The sequence below is a fragment of the Stenella coeruleoalba genome (genome assembly GCF_951394435.1).
Source record: "Stenella coeruleoalba genome assembly, chromosome: 10".
Classification (NCBI taxonomy): Eukaryota; Metazoa; Chordata; class Mammalia; order Artiodactyla; family Delphinidae; genus Stenella; species Stenella coeruleoalba.
Genome location: NC_137156.1, coordinates 20,347,270 through 20,360,654, shown reverse-complemented (window position 1 = coordinate 20,360,654; position 13,385 = coordinate 20,347,270). Strand labels below are relative to the sequence as shown.

Genomic DNA, 13,385 nt, shown 5'->3' with positions numbered 1-13,385 from the left:
ATGTTCAGACAAAAGGAAACACTGAATGAGGATGAATACTTCTCCTAACTGGAATCTTCAAGACAGCTTATAGCCAATTATTAATTTATCTATTTCTATAAGAAACCTTTAGCAGCGTTAATTCCAAACAAACATGTAAGGGGTTTTGGTCCCCTCTCCTGCCTTAGGAAATGCAGCATGTAGAACGAAAGTGAACACTTCTTGGTGATTCAGAATCTCATAGCTACTCAGTGACATTTTGCTTGATAGTAACTCTCCTTCATTAATTTTTATTGAGTACCCTCTATGTGTCAGACATAGTGCTGGGTACTGAGGAAACAGAAAAAGGAGATGTACAATTCTGAGGCAGCTGATGACAAAATGATGCCCACAGCCAGTTGGTCTCAATATTATGGAAATCAGAACATCCCTGGAAATTAATATTTTTTAATTAGTTCAATTATATCAGGTAATTTTCTACCAAAACAAGCATAAGCTGAGGTTTTATTATATTAACATAGGCAATAATAAAGTTAATAACATCTAGTTTCTATTCTATTAAGGTCCTTCTCCCATGTTAATTACATCTGAATCACTTTCAGATGTTTCATGGATTTAAACATAAAACCCACAGGGTAGTGGCAGATCACTACTGTGGACAAAAACTAGTACAGAAGGGTAAGATTATGCTCTATTCTATTTGTATGTATAAAGAGAAACGTGAACAAAGCTAAGACGTCTGAAGGAAAAGATAATTACAGTGTGGTTTTAAAAGTTTCTCCCATATTTTTTTTAATAGATCTTTATTGGAGTATAATTGCTTCACAATACTGTGTTAGTTTCTGTTGTACAACAAAGTGAATCAGCCATATGCATACACATATCCCCATATCCCCTCCCTCTTGAGCCTCCCTCCCACCCTCCCTATCCCACCTCTCTAGGTCATCACAAGGCTAATCTCCCTGTGCTGTGCGGCTGCTTCCCACTAGCCATCCATTTTACATTTGGTAGTGTATATATGTCAATGCTACTCTCTCACTTCATCCCAGCTTCCCACCCCTCCACCCCAGGTGTTCAAGTCTATTCTCCATGTCTACATCTTTATTCCTGCCCTGCCACTAGGTTCATCAGTACCATTTTTTTTTCTTTTTTAGATTCCATATATATGTGTTGATCAGAGCTGCAGATTGTCTATTCTTAAAAAAAAAATCATTTATTCCCCAGAGACCCTACATATCAAGTCGTATCCTTCCTGATAATTCATTCAGCAGAGGTGACTATCCAGCAACAACCTTTTTTATTTAAATTCACACTTCTCTATTTAGTTTGAATTATTTGGTATAACAGCTATAGGAAGCCAAAATGAGCCCTCCTTCCCCCATAAATTCCACCATAATAGAAACTTTACTACACTGCTCAGCAAACTGAAGGTCTGATTATAGAGCCCGCATCTACCTGCTGCAGTATCACCGATTCGCCTGCCTTTCTCTTTTAAAAAATCAGGTTCGTAACGTCTACTCCATCTTCTTTTCTAGTGTATGATGAAGACAACCCAGTAAAATAACATCACTCAAAGCACTTAGTCTCTTGACAAAGGGTCAGTGATGCTAATGTTAATGTATGACCTCTAAAATGGTTCGTTATTCACCTGACCCAGAAAACCCCACAAAATCATGCAAGTCGAGAGGTTCAAATCCTCGCGTTCACTTTAAGAACACTTGTGAAACTGCCCAGGCCGTTAAGGGTACACATATCCGAAAGCCACCAAGTATCTGAAGGATGTCACTTTAAAGAAGCAATGTGTGGGCTTCCCTGGTGGCGCAGTGGTTCAGAGTCCGCCTGCCGATGCAGGGGACGCGGGTTCGTGCCCCCGGTCCGGGAAGATCCCACATGCCGCGGAGCGGCTGGGCCCGTGAGTCATGGCCGCTGAGCCGGCGCGTCCGGAGCCTGTGCTCCGCAACGGGAGAGGCCACAACAGTGAGAGGCCCGTGTACCGCAAAAAAAAAAAAAAAAAAAAAAAGAAGCAATGTGTGCCATTCTGCCATTACAATGGTGGAGCTCATAGGTGTGCCCTGGCCAAACAATGGGGCTGGACGCAGGGTTGGTGGCCCAAAAAAGAGTGCTGAATTTTTACTGCACATGCTCAAAAATGCAGAGAGTAATGCTGAACTTAAGGGCTTAGATGGTCACTGAGCACATCCAGGTGAACAAAAGCCCCCAGGATGGGGTGTAGGACTTACAGAGCTCCTGGTCAGATCAACCCATACATGAGCTCTCCCTGCCACACTGAGATGATCTTCACTGAAAAAGAACAGATTGTTCCTAAACCAGAAGAGGAGGTTGCCCAGAAGAAAAAGATATCCCAGAAGAAACTGAAGAAACAAAAACTTATGGCCTAGTAATAAAAGACACAAAAAATAAATGCAAATAAAAGTAAAAAAAAGAACAGCTCCTATGACTGTAAAATGTACTGAGGCTACATAAGTGAACTATGTGCAACTCTCGTAGGAAAAAGAAGTTACATGAATAATGCTTCTCATATAATAATCATCTCCCTAAGCAAAATCTAAGCTTGTAGGCAGGGATCACATCTTAATTTTCTGCATTTACACAGAGTCCTGAAGAGAACTATGTTTTTTTTAATCTTAATTGATATAAATTCCAGCTCTTCCAACTATTGTATTGATCTGTGCTTCCTGAAACAAAAATGGTCATCAATAATTCATATCTCACCAAGAATGAATACCTAATTTCAAGAAACAAAATGAACCCCATACTAAGAAAGGAACTGATATACATCTGAGGCCACAAAAGACTAATTTGAGAGGCATGTGGATGTGGTACCATAAAATTGATCATCTTTAATAATCATGAGAGACCAGAGACCCTTGAAGCGTGTGCCATTAAGCGTACACCAAGGAGAGAGGGTCTAAATGAACTCAGCAAAATGGTCTTTAAGTAGAACTTTTAAAATCACATCCAAAAGAAACATAAAAATTTCATTCTTCAATTCAAATAAGACATTAAATCTCACAAGTCTCAAAGGTTCTTCTGTACACACACTTGCTAAGGTTCAGCACAGCCCAATAGATCACATTCAGATACTTTGCAACTAAAGACCTCAAGGCCCAGAAAAGTGAAACTATTTAAGATGACACAGAACGATTACACAGAGTACCAACTGGAGATTTTGAAAACAGGAAACCAAGGATTTTGACTCTCAGTTCATATTCAAATCCCTAAGATACACAAATAAAAACAAAGGAAACTGCAGTCTGAAAGACTGTCATCTCTTTGGTTATCTCATGAAAGACCTCAGGGTAGATGATTGCATTTGGGCTCTTGATTTTCAACTCCCTACTTTACCCTAAGCCCTAGTGTTCCATTTTCTAAAGCACCCCAGGAAAGTTGTTAACTGCCATAGTTTAAGAAGCTCACTTTTTTCCAAGGAAATGTACTTGGACTTGGTCTTCTTTGAGCCCTCATCTGTCTTCCCATGTTCTTCTACAGGTCACATGTCTTCCCCCTTGAGAGCACTCTGAACAGTCACAAGCTCTCTTCCATGTGACAGTCTTGCCCAGTCTTCTCTAATCTTTTCTTCTTCAGGATTGACATTCCCAGTTCCTTCTACCATTCTACTGTGACACCACTGTGTGGTCCCTGACTGCCACCTCCTCCTGTCCACCCCAGGTCACTTCTCTGAATTCTCCCTCCATCTAAGACCATCACAAAACATGCCCCCCCGCTCAATAAAATAGATTGTAACACAGGAAGAGTGGATCAGTAAGCTGAACGGGGCTACCACCTTTCTTAATGTAGAAAATATACTTTCATTTATGTGGTATAAGTCAAATTGGCTTCTTTGGCAACTAAATCACACAGCAACTCACATGTCACTTGGCAGTGACCACTTAGGCTTTTCCAAACATACTGGGCTATAGAACCCAAGTGCAGAACTTAGAACCATTCGCAATAAATGCTATCTTCGGTTGCTTGCAACTTGTTACAACCGTTCTCAGTCCCAGCAAATAGCTTACTCGTGGAAAATTTTATCTTCCTCCACGTCTATTTCTTTATTCAATTCAAAAGAAATATACTCAACACCTTGCACTGAATGAGATACAGTCCTGAGTAAGATATACCCTTTGCCACCAAGCAACGTAAAAATCTAGAAGTGGAAAGACATATTAACAATAACACAAGATATAAAGTTTGCATAATGTAATATCCACAAAGACAGGCACATTTTGTTCACTGCCAAAGCTCCATCTACTATAATAGTGCCTGCCATATCACAGACCCTTATTAAGTGTTTATTCAATGACTAAATAAATGACAGAAAGTTCTAAAGGATTTCAGTCAAGGGAGGGATCACATGTAGCTGATGCTGAAGGTAGCTTTTAGACTGGGTCCTGAAAGATTTCTACAAACTGAGAAAAGAGAAGGGAATTTTAAAAGCAAAGAATGAACATAAGCAATGGCATATCCAGACACTTGTGATTCCTATTTCCTGATTAGGAACAGAGGTACTTTATTATGGGAGATCAGACTGGAATGCTGAGTTGAGGCAAGATAGTATAAGACTCAGGCACAGGTTAAGGAGTTGAAACACCGTGTACAAGGCATAGAGCATCTATTCCCCCAGCTTCTCCCACAATTGTGAAGATCTAAAAATTCCTTACCCCGTAACACTCACAGTGACTCAGCTTCCCTGATACAAAGGAAAAGGGCTGTAAAAAGCACAAGGAGAAAAGAAGATATACAGACTGCCAACAAACACATGAAAGAATGCTCAACATCATTAATCATTAGAGAAATGCAAATCAAAACTACAAGGAGATATCATCTCACACCAGTCAGAATGGCCATCATCAAAAAATCTAGAAACAATAAATGCTGGAGAGGGTGTGGAGAAAAGCGAACATTCTTGCACTGCTAGTGGGAATGTGAATTGGTACAGCCACTATGGAGAACAGTATGGAGGTTCCTTAAAAAACTACAAATAAAACTACCATATGACTCAGCAATCCCACTACTGGGCATATACCCTGAGAAAAACAGAGTTCAAAAAGAGTCATGTACCAAAATGTTCATCGCAGCTCTATTTACAATAGCCAGGAGATGGAAATAACCTAAGTGTCCATCATCGGATGAATGGATAAAGAAGATGTGGCACATATATACAATGGAATATTACTCAGCCATAAAAAGAAACGAAATTGAGCTATTTGTAATGAGGTGGATGGATCTAGAGTCTGTCATACAGAGTGAAGTAAGTCAGAAAGAGAAAGACAAATACCGTATGCTAACACATATATATGGAATCTAAGAAAATAAAATGTCACGAAGAACCTAGTGGTAAGACGGGAATAAAGACACAGACCTACTAGAGAATGGACATGAGGATGTGGGGAGGGGGAAGGGTAAACTGGGACAAACTGAGAAAGTGGCATGGACATGTGTACACTACCAAACGTGAAATGGATAGCTAGTGGGAGGCAGCCGCATAGCACAGGGAGATCAGCTTGGTGCTTTGTGACCACCTAGAGGGGTGGGATGGGGAGGGTGGGAGGGAGGGAGACGCAAGAGAGAAGAGATATGGGAACATATGTATATGTATAGCTGATTCATTTTGTTGTAGAGCAGAGGCTGACACACCATTGTGGAGCAATGATACTCCAATAAAGATGTAAAAAAAAAAAAGCACAAGGAGACATAGAAGATGAATAAACCAGTTTTTGCAGTGCTTGTAAAAGAAGACATAGGAGGGAGTTAATAAAAAGCCTTAACAAGAGGAGAGGCAATAGAAACGGAAAGAAAAGAATGGCTGTAAAAAACACCTTGAAGGTAAATGGGCAGTGAATAGTGACCTTGGATGAAGAAAGCAAACGAGGCATCCAAGATGACTCCAGGAGCTCTATCCTCAGTGAATGATGATGTCACTGAGAGAAATGGCAAAATCGGTTGTTCTAAGGGATGAGTTTGGTCGTAGTGACCGTGCTCTCTCAGAGGGCCATCTGGATGAAGATGCTGAACAAGCAGTTGAAAAAAAGGATTTTCTGGAAAGAAACAGGGACTGAGAGGATAGATCCAGGAGTCATCCACAGATGAGAGTTAAAACTGGCAGAAGCAGATCAGATAGCACTAAGTACAAAACTCTGAAAAATGATTGCATTTGAAGGATAAAAAGAGAAAGTTATGTAGAAAGGAGACAAAGAGCAGTAGAAAAATATTCAGAACAGCACACTGTCGGATGAACCAAGAAGTGCGTCTTAAGAAAGATGAAACAGTCTGTAATAATGATAATAATCGTGATAATAAAAATATAGCTACAAACAATGTTTACCAGTGAGGAGCCAAGTACTTTGCACGCATCACCTCACTGAATTGTCACAGCACCTTCTGAGTCATTTTCCCCATTTTTACAGATGAAATCAAGCCTTAAAGAGGTTAGTAAATGACTAGCAACAGTTCCCATCGAGAGGGAATAGCAGAGCCTGTACTTAAATCCAGGTCATCTGACTTGAGAGCCCAAGTTCCTGACCACTACACATACAGACGGCCTCCTTTCATCAAAAGACGAAGAGGGAGAAAAGGCCTCTGACTCGGTGACCAGGTCCATTGAGAGCCATCTCGGCAGACAGATTGGGACAGAGGGCACATTCTGAAAGGTTGCAAAGTGAGTGGGTAGCAAAGAAGTCATGAAAGCAAGTATAAAAATCTGCACATGAAAGGAAGGAAAGAGAGTGTGCTAAGTAAATAGGTCTAGGCAATAAAATTGTTTTGTTTTTTCTTTTAAGGGTGAGAAGGCTTAGCATAGTTTATCAATTCTGGGCCTGTCTTTGTAAATAAAGTTTTATTGGAACAGCCACACTCACTCATGAAGATATTGTCTATGGCTGCTTTTGCTCTACAATAGCACAGCTGAGTAGTTGCAACAGAGACCATACAGGCTGTAAAGCCTATTTACTGTTTGGCTTTTTATAGAAGAAGTTTGCTAACTCTTGATTAAGAGGGTTTATAAGATGGAAAAGAAGCGATCAAAAGCAGAGGTGGAATGTTGAGTCATGTGAAGGTCAGAGGTGGAGTGTCGTCATGTGAAGGTCTTTCCTAAACAAAGCCCAGAGACAAAAACAAATATGTGAACAATTATGAGACTGCAATGTTTCACTGAAACATATTTTAATCCCTCAGTGTCACCCGGGAATGATGACTGGCTATGCGGTTGGCAGAAGTAGTCACAGAGGGTCTATTCTTTCTGTGTTCCTATTTCTGGAAACTTCAATAAGAAGTTTCAATAAGAAGGAGATAAATCTCTCCTAAGGTGACTGAAACAATTAAAGTCTGAAAACTGCTAATCATCATGTCCTAAGAAATCCCTAAAGCAAAAAGGTGGCAGTATACCTACTACATAATGACTCAAATAATTCAGAATGATTTATTCACCCATGCAGAATGAAACATCTGTATATGCCTCCTGTGTATAATTTCCTCTTGATTGAGAAGATGAAACCTACTTTTAAGAATTAGCATTAAAGGTTGTGGCAGTAATTTTTTTGGATGAGCAAAACCCCTGTAAAGGAGGCAAAAAGTTAAAAGGATATTGTATTAAGAAAAGCCTGCATTATGGTAGCTCATAAAGGAACCCAAGGCAAAGGTTCAGTGTAAGATTTTAGCACTCTCATTGCTTTTAGTGTTAAACACTAAAACCAGGAAATAACAGTAAACCATAAAGTACTAAAGGCTAATATTGGTCTGCTGCAGGAAAACAATTTAAGGCACTGGTAAGGTCAAAATAATGTTTTCCTTCTCAAAACTCCCTGTTACTTCACTAATATTCATAATTACTGTTTTTCTTTTTCTCAACACATATTGCTTTATTTTTCCTTATATAAATAATACATGCTTACTGTAAAGCATTCAAACAATACTGTGAAGTATAAGAGAATAAAAATCACCTAATCACAGCACCTGAGAGAACCATCATTAACATTTTGGTGAACACTTTTCACAAATCTCTATGTATATCTATGCAGTCATCCATATAATTTTACCTACTTAAATATTACACGCAACTCATTTATTATGGACATCGTTCCTTCATTCCCTTTTAAGAAAAAAGAACAACAAAAAATTAAAATGACACTCCATCCCAAAGCAGTAAAATATATATTCTTTTCAAGAGTACATGGAACGTGCTCCAGGATAGATCACATGCTGGGCCACAAAACAATTCTCAATATATTTAAGAAGATTGAAATCATGCCAAGCATCTTTTCTGATCAGTATAAGACTAGAAATCAACTACAAGAAAAAAAGTGCAAAACCACAAACATGTGGAGGCTAAACAATATGCAACTAAACAACCAATGGATCACTGAAGAAGTCAAAGAGGAAATCAAAAAACACCTGTAGACAAATGAAAATGGAAACACAATGATCCAAAATCTATGGGACGCAGCAAAAGCAGTTCTAAGAGGGATGTTTATAGCAATACAAGCCTATCCTGGGAAATAAGAACAATCTCAAATAAATAACATAACTCTGCACCTAAAGGAACTCAAAAAAGGAGAACAAACAAAACCAAAGTTAGTAGAAGGAAAGAAATCCTAAAGATCAGAGCGGAAATAAAAGAAATAGAAAAAATTAATGAAGCTAAGAGCTGGTTCTTTGAAAATATCAACAAAACTGATAAACCTTTAGCCAGACTAATCAAGGAAAAAGAGAGAGAGGGCTCAAATAAATAAATCAGAAATGAAAGAGGAGTTACAAGTGACATTACAGAAATACAAACAATAAGAGATTACTACAAATATACACCAATAAAATGAACAACCTAGAAGAAATAAATTCCTAGAAACATACAATCTCCCATGACCGAATCAGTAAGAAATAAAAAATATGAACAGACCAATTACCAGTAATGAAATGAAATCAGTAATAAAAAAAAAAATTCCCAACAAACAAAAGTCCAGGACCAGATGGCTTCACAGGTGAATTCTACCAAATACTGAGAGAAGACTTAACACTTACCCTTCTCAAAGTATACCAAAAAATTGAAGAGGAAGAAACACTTCCAAAGTCATTCTATGAGATGAGTGTTACCCTGATACCAAAACCAAAGACACCACAAAAAATTAAAATGACATCTGCCCAAGGTAAGAAAATAGAACAAACCATATAAAATGGTCTCAAATGACAAAACTTTCCCTACCAGTCAGTTCCTCTCAATCTGCTGAAATAAACATTTTTGAAAACCCTGTTTTAATTCTTTTGGTGGCTTCCATTTTAACTTTAAATAGATTTACATCTGTATTTTTTATTTATGAATTATAGAATATAGATTATTCCATGAAACAAAAAGTAAAAATTTAGTATACTTATACTACCACTCACCTTTCTCCCTCTTCAACTCCGAATTTTAATTAGTTTCATTACTTTTACATTAGAATTTCCAACATGTAAATTTTTTAGTGTAGCAATAATTAGGTGTTCCCTTCCTGTCTAAGTTGATATTAAAATTTTAAGTCCACTAAAATGCAGGTATAGAATTATGATTATGGGATTCATAGAGAAAGAAATGTAATCCTGTATCTTTTAATTCTGCAGCTCAAAGCAGATTTTCCCAAAGTGGCAACTTTTTAAAGCTTTCTTTCAGCTCTTATAACTTCTATGATTTCGTTTCTGGTTCAGTTTCTTATTTATACCTCGTATTGTATACTTTCTTGTTTTTCTTTGTTACGCTGGAGAATTTCCTCAAAAAGCCTTTTTTCATATGGAATATTGGGGGTAAAATTTCTGGGTCCATGTCTGAGTACAGTTTTAGTCTGCCCTCGCATCTGTTTGATAAAATGACTAGATATAGAATTCTTGGTCCAAAACAAATCCCCCTCTGAACCTCATTTGTTTCTAGCAATTGAGATTGAGGCTAAGAATTGGTTCCAGTTCCCTTGTAAGATAGCCTGTTTATTCTGTCTGGAACTCTTTAAGATGTTTTTTCTTTATTCTCGGTGTTCTGACGAGGTGTGGGCCTTTACCCATTCATCCATATCAATTTCAGTAGGTCAACCCCAAGATTCATATGAAATGCTTTTCTATTATTTTCTCTTTTTTAACTTTTTCTATTATTCTTTTTAAATTTCAAGGTCCCTATTAGAAGGCTATTGGTCACTTTTAATCTCTTCATGATTCTGACTTACTTTTCTCTCATATATTTTATCTGTCTTTTTACTGCATGTTTTAAGATTTTCTCTTGTTTTCTACCAGAGAAACAGCTTAATTTGTGCCCTATTGGTTAATTTAATTCTATATTACAGTCTTCATATTTTCAACTGCTAAGCATTGTTTCTTATTCTCTGATTATTCTTTTTCATAGCAGCTCATTCCTATTTTATGGATATAATATTGTCTCAATTCCTTCTGAACTTACTTATTACAATATTTTTTTAAAGTCCTCTGCCGTACTCTGAATTATCTGACCTCAGTTCTTTGGTTTAACTTCTTCTTTCTTTGACATCCTATAGGTTTTCCTCAAATATCTTATGTTCCTTGGTTTTGGTTAACATTTTTGGAGGAAAACATTCCATACTTTTTTTATTCTAAAGTTGGGTAGAGAGAAGAGGAATGAAGTAAAAAACAGTTTAGTTTCTCTTCAGCACTTGTGTTAATTAACATTCAACAAATTCTTAATTATTCAGAAGAATAATTCTTAACAAATTCTTAATTATTCAGAAGAATCTGCGAATTTGTTTCCTACTCATAGAAGTGAGAGGGAGTAGAAGAAAAAGAATAGGATGTCTCCAAAGTAGCAAATTTGATTACCCTCAGACTTTTATCATCCAGGGTTCCTAATAGTTGTATATAAATCTAAGATACACCTTACTGACAATCTTAAAAGGCAGAAATCATCAACAATGAAAAATGCATATTTAGCATTTCTAAACTCTACTTAACATTTGTTGTCATTTTCAGAAACAGGTTCTTACTGCCCCATTGGGAATGATTCAAACGATAAAAATCCTTGGTCCCTGGTTCTTTAAAGGGTCAGTTCAGCATGTGTAGGAGGAGGAACTGTCACTGGGAGAAGACTGGCACCTTCTTACCTGCTGCGTGGTGCTGGTGACAATGCCCTGCTGTAGGCGGTAGGCCTGCTCTTGAAGGTATTTTCTAGTCTCGTGATTCCGGAGCAGATAGTTTTCTATCTGGAAATTAAGCACATGTCTCTCTCAAGAACACATTTCGACTCAGCAGAGAGTAAAATCATAAGTGCAACAGCCAGTTGCTAAACTGAAGACCCAAGCAACTAATTCACACATCCTGCCAGGGCCTTGACCCCACAAAACATATGAGATGGGGAAACTGGCTATTGTCGTGATGCATTACGGGTGTTTTTAGTTAGAAATTTCACTCGCAGGTAACCAGGGTAATTTTTATGTGACTCAGTAGTTGACAAAGATGAGCAAGTGTTTAATTGCCTGCAGGGTTAGAGACCCCTTTTAGTGACTTCTCATCACTTTCCTATACACGATTGCAATCTTTCTCTCTCACAAATTTTTAACCACTAAACAGTTCAGAAGCTAAATAAATACCCCTACAGTGTATGGATGGTCCTTTCTGAACCCCTTGGCCTTATCCACCAGCACTCAGAAAATTCTTTATTTTAAGGGAAAAAAAGGAGAAAATAGGTACAAAATTGGAAGGATACAGGCTGGTACAACTCAAAACCATATACCAATTTCCTTAATCCACCAGGTTTACATGTTTTCTCAAAAACAGGAATGCTTTTAGCAAAATTACCAAAAATAAGAAAATGGATTTCTACAGAAAATGAGAAATCTTGAAGTTGCTTGACAATCTATATTTTTATACATAGACAATGTTTTATGAAAAATTCAAACATACAAATGATAACTAGATTGAAATAAAGTATTGAAGAAGAACAATATACAATGGATATATAATACATTGAAAAATGTAAACTATTGATTATAATGAATACCTATTAATGTGTTTTTTTAAAGAATGATTGAGATGATTAAGCATGCCATCTATTTTTTTTCAGTTGTTGTTTTTATTTGTTTTCATAATGCAACTTAACCATTTGGCTTCTAATTTGTCACTACAGTTCCCTGGTTAAGAATTTCTAGTAACTGTGAGGCTTTCAGGATTATTACATTTTCATTTTCATTTTGCATATGCTAAAATGACTACTACTTAATACCAATTAGGAATAATTAAAATATAGGCTATAATTATTATCATCCTTGGAAACCATAAAGCAGAACAAAATGTACCATTCTACTAAACATAAATGAAGATATTATAAAAAAAGATCCCTGAAATGAAGCATCATTAAAGTGACACATTAATACCATGACATTATATTACATTAATTTTCTCTTGCTGCTTCCCAAGAAGTCATCTCTTTCCAAGGTGACATTACCATCAAGGTAGAATGTCTTTGCTAAAAAAAGATTCTGCCTAAAACATGACAGGCACGCTGCCACCCAGCTTTGGGTGATTTTGTTTTGTTCTTCTACATTTGGCCTCCTTAAGCCCTGGCCATGGGCCAGTTCTGAGAGCAGCTTGTTTATTCAGGAGGCTCAGCTCACAAACAGGCAGCGCACCCAAGGCTGGCCCATGCGCTTCCAGGCCTTCCCCAGGTGCACCAACAGTGCTTCACAGACTGAGCCCGGAGGGAATATTTTAGAAAAAAAAATAAAATTCAAAGCTCATTTCTAAAAGCTAGTGCAAGGGGAAGGAAGAAAAACAATGCTTAAGTGTCTTTAATAACGGTGAAAGTTATTTGCTGAAAGTATTTGCATCTGGAAAGTTTACAAGGTAAACTTTCTTTCTGTGCACCATTAGAGACCAAGACAGAGAACCAGGACAGGACAGGGGCCTGACTCAGGTCAAAAGGAAAGAGGAAGCGCCAAAAGTGTCATTAAACACATTTGCCAGTACCCCTGGGCAGCAGTGACCTGGGAGACAGTCTACAGTCAGTCAGACATCTTCAGTCTCATTGCTGAAAACAGCAGCAGCACAGAGGGCAAAAAAATTCTGTTTTAATAAAGGAATCTTATATTTAAAAAAAATAAAGATTGAGTATAGAATCACAATATTGTTTCTCAGTAGAGTAAAATTAAAGAGCCATAATCCTTCCAGAGGACAGTTCTGTTAAAATGAAAACTTCAGGGGCTTCCCTGGTGGCACAGTAGTTGAGAGTCCGCCTGCCGATGCAGGGGACACGGGTTTGTGCCCCGGTCCGGGAAGATCCCACATGCCGCGGAGTGGCTGGGCCCGTGAGCCATGGCCGCTGAGCCTCCGCGTCCGGAGCCTGTGCTCCACAACGGGAGAGGCCACAACAGTGAGCAGGCCCGCGTACCGCAAAAAAAAAAAAAAAAAGA

At 37.9% G+C, this 13,385-nt stretch overlaps 1 protein-coding gene and 1 pseudogene across 8 annotated transcripts in view; one reads left to right on the top strand and one right to left on the bottom strand.

Annotated features, from left to right (window-relative positions):
* The window catches only part of CARMIL1 (capping protein regulator and myosin 1 linker 1), a 353,818-nt gene that overhangs the window by 72,852 nt on the left and 267,581 nt on the right, over nucleotides 1–13,385 (bottom strand). For all 7 annotated transcript variants that reach the window (XM_079933710.1, XM_079933709.1, XM_079933705.1 and 4 more), the window contains one exon: nucleotides 11,082–11,180. In XM_079933710.1, coding sequence (XP_079789836.1) covers nucleotides 11,082–11,180 — 99 coding nt within the window. The remainder of the gene's footprint in view (nucleotides 1–11,081; nucleotides 11,181–13,385) is intronic.
* On the top strand, nucleotides 1,097–2,425 carry LOC307192881 (large ribosomal subunit protein uL22-like; annotated as a pseudogene). Its single transcript has one exon. The product of its transcript is annotated as a large ribosomal subunit protein uL22-like (transcript).